The sequence below is a fragment of the Hyaena hyaena genome, unplaced genomic scaffold (genome assembly GCF_003009895.1).
Source record: "Hyaena hyaena isolate Hyena2069 unplaced genomic scaffold, ASM300989v1 scaffold_97, whole genome shotgun sequence".
Lineage (NCBI taxonomy): Eukaryota > Metazoa > Chordata > Mammalia > Carnivora > Hyaenidae > Hyaena > Hyaena hyaena.
The window spans coordinates 724234-733035 of record NW_024080728.1 but is presented as its reverse complement, the minus strand read 5'-3'; the positions used below and the strand labels follow the sequence as shown (position 1 = coordinate 733035).

Here is an 8802-nt window from a genome sequence, read left to right as displayed (position 1 = left end):
AACTAAGAAAAATTGTAAATAGCAGTTATAATTCAGTGGACAGTTTTGTGTAAATACCAAGGGGCATATAAGGGGCCATAAGTTACAACCTAATTCTTAGATAGACCTCTGTACAAACTGTAGTGTAAGGCAAGATACATGGGTAGAAGGAAAATGGGTTAAGATGGCTGTTAATTACTTTTTAAAAAAGTATCATTGAGGATTGCCTAGGTGGCTCAGTCAGTTAAACATCCAACTCTTGATTTCTTCTCAGGCCATCGTCTCCTGTTTCGTGGGATTGAGCCCCACATGGGGCTCAGGACTGACAGCATGGAGCCTGCTTGGAATTCTCTCTCCACACCTTCCCTGCTTGCACTCATTCTCTCCCTCTCTCTCTCTCAAAAATATATAAACAAATTTTAAAACTATCATTGAAAAAGTTCAGTTTTGATATAGGTTTTAAAAAAGTAACAGTAAAGAGAATTTGGTAAAGAGAAATTGGGGTAAGGTATTAAGGAAAGAAAAGAGCAATAACAAATTTTTAAACTATGAAAATTGAGATATAATTCATATACCGTTCACCTTTTTAAAGTGTACAACTCAGTGGTTTTTAGCATATTCACAAATTTGTGCAATCATCACCATAATCCATTTTGAACATTCTCATCACCCAAAAAGAAACTTTATACTTATCAGTAGTCACTCCTCATTTCCCCTCCTGTCCAGCCACTGGCAATCACTAATCTACTTTGTGTTTCTAGGGACTTGCCTATTTTGAACTTTTCATATGAATAGAATCCTTGAATATGTAGCCCTTCGTGTCTGGCTTCTTTCAATTAGCATACTGTTTTTAAGGCTCAACTGTGTTGTAGTGTGAATCAAACTTCATTCTGTTTTAAGGCTAAATAATCCACTGTAACAAGGATATACATTTTTTGTCCATCAGTAGATGGACATTTGGGGTTTTTTCACCTTTTGACTATGAATAATGTGTAAACATTTATGTACAACTTTTTATGTGGACACATGTTTTCAGTTCTCTTGGCTATGGAACTAGGAGTGGAATTGCTGAATCATATACTGTCTTTATATTTGGCTTTCTGAGGATCTGCCAAACTGTTTTCCAAAGAGCTGCACCATTTTACAATCCTAGCAGCAGTCACCTCACTTTCCAGATTTTTTTCCCATAAATTTCTCTTCATCCTTACCAATACTATATTAATCTGTCTCTTTGATTATAGCTATCCTAGGGGATATGAAGTGACCTCTCCTAGTGGCTTTGATGTGCATTTCTCTTTCTTGTGCTCATTGGCCGTTTGCATATCTTCTTGGGAAAAATGTTTTCTAATACTTTGTCCATCTTAAAATTGGGTTATTTATATATTCTGTGTAGTAGACCCTTATTAGATATGATTTGATTTTGTATGCTTTTATGGAAAGGTCAGTTTAGGTTCAACCACAAGAGGAGACACAAGAGAGGCTCAAGAAAACAATTTATTATTTTCAAACATCTTAGAGACAAAAGGCACTGCACACCCACGGCCACATCTCAGAGAGACCACGGTGGTCAGGAGGCCAGGGTGGTGAGGGGGCAGGGGAAGGCTGCTTAGGCCATAATCTTTATTGGGGTTTCTGAGGGAAAAGCAAAGCAGGACAGGACAAATAGTTCAGTATTGGCTAGTTTGAATAATTTTGGTAATCTTTGAGCTATATGTGTGGTCTCTAGTGTCCTCTTAGTCCTCTTACCTGTCCCTAAGATAATTAAGATAGAGGAATATTGCCTCTTTGGTACAGGACCAGAAGTAGGAGGCAGGGCTCTGGATTGATTAGTTTGCATATCAAAGGCATGCTCCTAGCTGTGGCCTTTGCTTTCTCTAAAAGGGCTAACCAGGGAGAAGGCAGTCACTCCCCAGTCAGAAAAGTTTTTTAAGATAAAAAACATAATACACAAAAAATGACATACTGACACAATAGAGATTTACAAAGATTTTCTCCTATGGACTGCCTTTTTGCTTTTTTTAACTTTTAAGTAATCTCTACACCCAACATGGGGTTCAAATTCATGACCCCAACATCAAGAGTTGCATGCTCTACAGACTGAACCTGCCAGATGCCCCCTTTTTACCTTCTTCCTGGTGTTCTTTGATGCACAAAACTTTAAAAATTCTGATTCCAGTTTTTCTGTTCTTTGGTCGCTTGTACTTTTGATGTCTAAAAAACAATCGTCTAATGCAAGGTTAACGTGACTTACCCCTATGTTCTCTCTTCTAATATTTTAATGTTTTTAGCTCTTACATTTATGTCTTAGTTCATTTTTATATATGGTGTAAAGGTATCCAACTTCTTCCTTTTACATTTTGTTATATGGTTACCCCACCATCATTTGTTGTAAAGACCTTTCTTTCCCCCTTGAATTGTCATTGCACTCTTGTTTTAATTCTGAACTCTCAGTTGTATTCCATTTGTCTATATGTTTATCCTTATGCCTTGATTAAGCTATACTTAATACTTGATAATTGTAGCTTTGTAGTAAGTTAGAAATTGGGAAGTGTGAGTCTTCCAACTATGTTCTTTTTCAATAGTGTGTTTGCTATTCTGTCTCCTTTGCATTTCCATGCGAATTTTATTTTATTTTTAAATTTTTTAATGTTTATTTTTGAGAGAGAGTGTAAGCAGGGGAAGGGCAGAGAGAAAGAGGGAGACACAGAAGCTGAAGCAGGTAATAGGCTCTGATCTGACAGCACAGGGCCCAACGCGGGGCTCGAACCCACGAGTTGTGAGATCATGACCCAAGACGAAGTTGGATGCTTAATCAACTGAGCCACCCAGGTGCCCCTCCATATGAATTTTATTTTATTTTATTTTTATATTTTATTTATTTTTGAGAGAGAGATAGAGACAGCATGAGCAGGGGAGGTCAGAGAGAGAGGGAGACACAGAATCTGAAGCAGGCTCCAGGCTCTGAGCTAGCTGTCAGCGCAGAGCCCAATGCAGGGCTCGAGCCCACAAACCGTGAGATCATGACCTGAGCTGAAGTCAGACGCTTAACCGACTGAGCCACCCAAGCGCCCCCATACGAATTTTAGAATCAGTTTCTCCACTTCTGCAAAATATCCATCTGGGATGTTGATAGTGATTACTTAGACTTTGTAAATCAATTTGAGGATGAGCAGTATATTTGATTGTATTAATGAATGTCAGAAATAAATGGACTGGAAATAGCAGATTCACTGATTAGAAGCCCGCCCTTTGCAGTAATAAGAAAGGAATTTGTTGGGATAGTGGATCATTTAGTGGAGGTCTTTGAAACCCAAACTAAAGAGTTTGAATTTTATTAGATGATAGAGCTTTTTTTGCCCCCAAATTGGTTTGTATATGTAGATGACCTAATTCTGATTCTCAGTACTACTGTATTTTCTGTAGCACTAAAAAGGGCCTTATCCATGGTTTTTTGTGAAGTTGATGTTTTAAATCAGTAAAAAAAAAAAAAAAAAAAAATTTGAATGCCTTTCCTTATAAGGATTGTAGAAAATTCAGAGTGGTCATTGCTGAGCAGTCCAGGAGAATAAAAGAACTATATAACACAATGTTTTGACCTTAGGCATTCTACAGTCTAGTGACGGAGGTTAATTATGCTTCAGGAAGTGACAACTGTTACTCTTTCTTGCCTTGGCATCATGAGTGATCTAGAACAGTTCCCTAGCAAAGACCTGGTCCTAACCTTTGCTTATTATGTAAAATATTTCATATACAAGGTAGGATGGCTATCTCAGCGCAAATTCATTTAGACCCCTCACCTGGGAAAAAAATCCAGAGAGAATTGATTTACTCAGTAGTTTCATAGGTCTATTTTTTTTTTATTACTAATAACACTGCAACCTTTAAAAGATTTTTTTTTCTCAATTTTTATAATTTTAATATGTTTATAGCGGAAATAAAGTTTCTTTTTAAAAATTGGCTCTGGTAATTTTGTATCCTAAGAAGTTTCCAATGAGAGTAGTATGTGTGTGTGTATAGTTTAATAAGTTTTGAAATAATTTTAAATGTACAGGAAAGTTGCCAAAACAGTGCAAAGAATTTCCATGTCTTCCCCAGATTCTCATATAGTTCATATCTTATTGCTTCACTGATCACTTTGTGTATATGTGCATATGCATACATTCCTTATTATTAGTTATTTTCTGGACATTTTGAGGGTGGATAAAGCAAACTACAGACTTGATTTTCCATTATTCCTAAACACTCGTGTCTTTTCCTCTAAATAGGGACAGTCTCCTATAAGAGCAAACAAACTTCCCTATCAGGGAATCAGTTTTGGTACACTACCATCCCATCCATTGAGCCCATTCAAATTTTGCCCAGCATCACAACGATGTCTCTTTTCTGGTCTAAAATACTATATAGGAATACATATTGCATTTAGTTGGCATGTATCTTCAGACTCCTTTAATTTGGAATAGTTCCAGTCTTTCGTGTCTTTGACAGGTTTAAAGAGGACAGCACTTATTTTCAAGAGGGTGGCTTAAAACCTGAGTCTGCTTGGGGCGCCTGGGTGGCTTAGTCGATTAAGCGTCCGACTTTCGCTTAGGTCATGATCTCACGGTTCGTGGGTTCGAGCCCCGCGTCGGGCTCTGTGCTGACTGCCGGCTCAGAGCCTGGAGCCTGTTTCAGTCTGTGACTCCCCCTCTCTCTCTGACCCTCCCCTGCTCACGCTGTCTCTGTCTCTCTCTCCTAGAAATAAATAAAAAACATTAAAAAAAAAATTAAAAAAAAAAAAACAAAACCTGAGTCTGCTTTGCTTTTCTCAGTGAGTCTCCTCAGGAGGCATGCAATGTAGACTCTCCCAACCCTGGTGATGTTAACCTTAACCGCATGATATTGTTGGTTTCATTTCATGATTTCCCCTTTGATTAGTATTCCAAAATCATGCCAATATTCTCTTCTCGTCAAACCTCTCACCAACTTTAGCGTCCACCTCTATAGTGGGTGCCAAATGGTAATTCTCTATTTCTCATTTCCTTATTGGGCTGGCATGCTGTTAGAAGCAGCTTTCTTTTCTTTTCTCTCCATTTATTTATACCAGTGTGAACTTGTGTATTCCTACTTTACTCAATGGACTGTAATCCATTATTATCATTTACTTTTTTTTTTTTTTACAAATAGTTTATTGTCAAATTAGTTTCTACATAACACTCAGTGCTCATCCCCAAAGTGCCCTCCTTCATGCCCATCCCTCCCTCCCCCCCACATCCATCAGTCCTCAGTTTTTGTCAGCATTCAAGAGTCTCTCATGGTTTGCCTCTCTCCCTTTCCCCCACCATTTCCGCCCTTCTTCTCCCCCTTGGTCCTCCGTTAATCCTCCTATACGTGCAAACATATGGTATTTGTCCTTCTCTGCCTGACTTATTTCGCTCAGCATAACACCCTCAAGGTCCATCCGTGTTGCTACACATATCATTTACTTTTTAAAATAATTGTCACCTGCGTTTTTCATGGAGAAAGATTTAAATGACCTGTTTTCAAAACCGTGTAATAAAGGCTTTTATCTTTAAATTTCCTCTTGGTTTTCCAACTATTTATGTACGGATACTGGAAAAAAAAAAAAAAAGGTTGAGAAAACAAAATCCAAAGTTAGAAAACGTTGCACTTAAAGTCAGGCAAAGCTGCACCGGCGAACATAGGGACGGAAACTGCCGCTCAGGCGCATAGTTCCTGGAGCGCAGGCGCAGAAACTCACCTTGCCAACAGCGGTTTCCCTACCAGAAACCATTATCGCGAGTCTTGGGATAAACTTGTGGAGAATGCCAGAACTAAGTTCTCGCGAGAGGTAATCGGTTGCTATGGTTGCGGGTAACGCAATTGCGGCTGCCTCAGGTAAGACGGCTCTCATTCCTCCGAAAACCCTCTGCCCTTCGTCTCCCCTCCGTGGCCCTGCGACCACACCCCGTTACCTTAATCTCTTCTCTTCAGCTGCAGCCAGAATGAAACGCAGGACCGCATCCCAACACAGTGCACTCGGGTACAGACCTAAATGCCACCGGCCCTCCCAGGCGCGGAAGCTCCCACTAACCCCAGACCTTCCCACCTGAACCAGGTTTAGACCCCCTTCCGGCTTTGCGCGAGGTCCCCGCAATAATCGGGCGTTACACTTCCGTCCCCAGACCACATCCGTCGCATGGTTTCCTTCATCAAACCTTTTCTGATTTGACAGTTACCTTGCATTTTCTTAGGTGCGATATGACAAAAAGTGTATGCCTCCTGGGGGCAACAGGAGCGTCTCCCGCCCCCCACCCCAACCGCCCTCCACTGACTGCGCTGACCATAACTTGTAACTAGCCAGATCTCCTGCAGTCATTATTCAGTAAATACGCCTCTAAGACACGGCATAGTGTCGGGCACTCAGGGAGGGACTGTAAATATGAGAAATTCCTCGTATGTAAGGGATTAATTGAGCATTTAGGAAAAGCAGTGCGTACTAATAATATCACTTGTGCGGTGCTTCATAGGTTAAGCAGTTTTAGTGGATATTCACAACAACCATCAGGAGTTAAATTATCTCTTTCACAGAAGGTGAAACTGAGGCTCAGAGAAATTAGGCTTTTGTCCAAGGTCCGGATAGTGACGGCTTGTAATACTATTGGAAAGAAGAAAACTGATATAAAAGGTCATTTTCAAATGTGAACTTGATAGGAAAATTGTCAGGGTCACTTAGGCAATGATTGAGCCTGAAGACATGGTGAGATGTTTTGATGACTGAAGGTTGAGGGAGTAGCTGAGAAGAGGCAGAATCATTATAAAGCCTGGGGACGCTAGGTAGCTCCTTTTTTGTACCACCACTCCTAGACAGAGCATAGTATGTTCTCAGTAAACATTTGAATTCCTTAACTTCCGCTTTGAATTGAGTTGGAAAATCTTATGCATATCCAATTTATTTTTGAAATTGTGTCCTTAATGTAAAATAATTTAAAAATATCTTTTACTAAATAAGACATATGTCAGGACTTTTGCTAATGGACTAGCCGTTATTCCATGTGGCTGTTTCTTTCCTGTTCTCAAAGTATATTTTTGTAAAAGTGAGAGATTAAGGAACCATTGAGGGGAACTTTGCACATCAAAAAAAAAAAAAAAAAAGTCTACCAAAGAACAGTATGGACGATGTGGGATAGTGGGGGGCGGGGGGGGGAGTAAGGGAGATGGCATACCTACCCTCTATGTCTTGTGATGATTTGTGCTTATGAGTTAGTTACATGCATAAGGATCATTTTGTCACTAACTGGTACAATCCTCCCTGTGAACAGCTCTGTAAAACACTGCCTATCTAGCTGGAAAGGTTGAAAAGGGCACAAAACAGTGCTGGACTATGGCATTTTCCTAGGTTATCCCCTAGTATTGATGATGATATAATATGGGTACTTCTACAGCTATGGTACTTGAGGGGAAAGGCTAATTCACTATTTTTACAGAGACCAAAGAAGACCAGAGGGACTTTGCCCAAGTGCTGATATGGAGCCGGTGTCATCAACAGGCAGACCTGTGCAGATCACTGTGACAGATGGATATGACTTGGTAATGTCATTTTTGGAAATCTGAGAAGGCCTTAGTTTATTCGTTCTTCTTGAAAGTACATTTGTCTTTGAGTTCAGGTTTCCCTGTCAAACATGCAGGTTGGGGGAAGATGTGTTGGGAACACCAGTGGGAGAAAATGGTTTTGCACCCTCCTATAACACCTGACCAGCTGGTCTTAACATTGCACTGGTACTTCTTTCTCAGTTTTCCTTTTTGTTCAACTGTATAATCAGCAGGTCATATCACTATATGCATAAAATAACTGGCAATTTGAATATTAAATTTAACTGGTGAAAACGTGCTGTTTTCGTAGAGACCAGGTCTTTTCTTCTGAAAAAGATCTGAATTCGTCCAGAGTTTCTCTTGTGATTAATTTCCTTTGGTGAATTTAAATAATAAAACTACAATATGAGGTAACTAAAAATTACAAAAATAATGAAATGGCAAATATTCATTCATTCACTGTTATGAAGTCAAAAGCTCATTGCAAAACAGGATGTAATGAGTGATGTTCTACATTGTTTTAAAAGATATGTATAAAAGATGTATGTATAAATGTCCATATTTGTATATATACATACTTGCATATATATTCACTGGAAAGCACTAGAAAATTTATTCTAAAGTGTTAATAGTGCTTACATACTAGAATGAAGTTACAGGTAATTTGTTTTCCTGTGTGCTTTTCTCACCTTTTCAAATGTTTTACAGCATACTTTTATAATCATGTAAACACAAGAAAAGTTATTTTTAAAAGCTCCAACATAAAAGCATTTCAATAGAATGTTGCAGTTAGCTACAACTAGATTTTTTAAATGCTTCTCTACCTACCTACCCTTTTTGTATATGTGATATAGTTTGTTAGGAAAACCTGGAAAATGCTAGTTAGGTCAAGTCAAAATAAGTTGCGAGATGTATAGCAAAATTCTCTATTTGAGTATAATTGTAAAGTGGCATCCTTCTGTCAACAGAAAGGTTTTAAAGGAGATACTCCAGTTACTTTTATTCGTTCAGAATTCAATCAAGTGGTTCTGGGAGACTCTGCAAAAGTTGCGGTTTCTCCAGAAGGAACTGCAAAATACAACTTCACTAGCAGCTTTGAATTCAATCCTGAAGGAGGAATTACTTTGGATGACCTCGCCCACAAACCTGTGTTCTGTAAGTCCTTGTGGTACTAAAAATGTTATGTAGGTTATAAGGAGGTTCCGAGGTATTTAGTAGCTGTTTTGGGGGGAAATGAACACACCTTACATTCTT

General features: G+C 39.0%; 1 protein-coding gene across 7 annotated transcripts in view; it reads left to right on the top strand.

Moving 5' to 3' along the window:
- Window positions 1-5809: 5809 nt before the first annotated feature.
- CFAP70 (cilia and flagella associated protein 70) overlaps window positions 5810-8802 on the top strand; it is a 100162-nt gene continuing 97169 nt past the window's right edge. For 3 of the 7 annotated variants that reach the window (XM_039235177.1, XM_039235180.1, XM_039235176.1), the window contains exons 1-3: window positions 5912-5998; window positions 7443-7545; window positions 8517-8703. In XM_039235177.1, the coding sequence (XP_039091108.1) occupies window positions 5961-5998; window positions 7443-7545; window positions 8517-8703 (328 nt within the window). In that variant the 5' untranslated portion in view covers window positions 5912-5960. Of the gene's footprint in view, window positions 5854-5906; window positions 5999-7442; window positions 7546-8516; window positions 8704-8802 lie in introns of those variants that run through there. The other 4 variants (XR_005528897.1, XM_039235178.1, XM_039235179.1 and 1 more) reach the window with 3 other exon arrangements.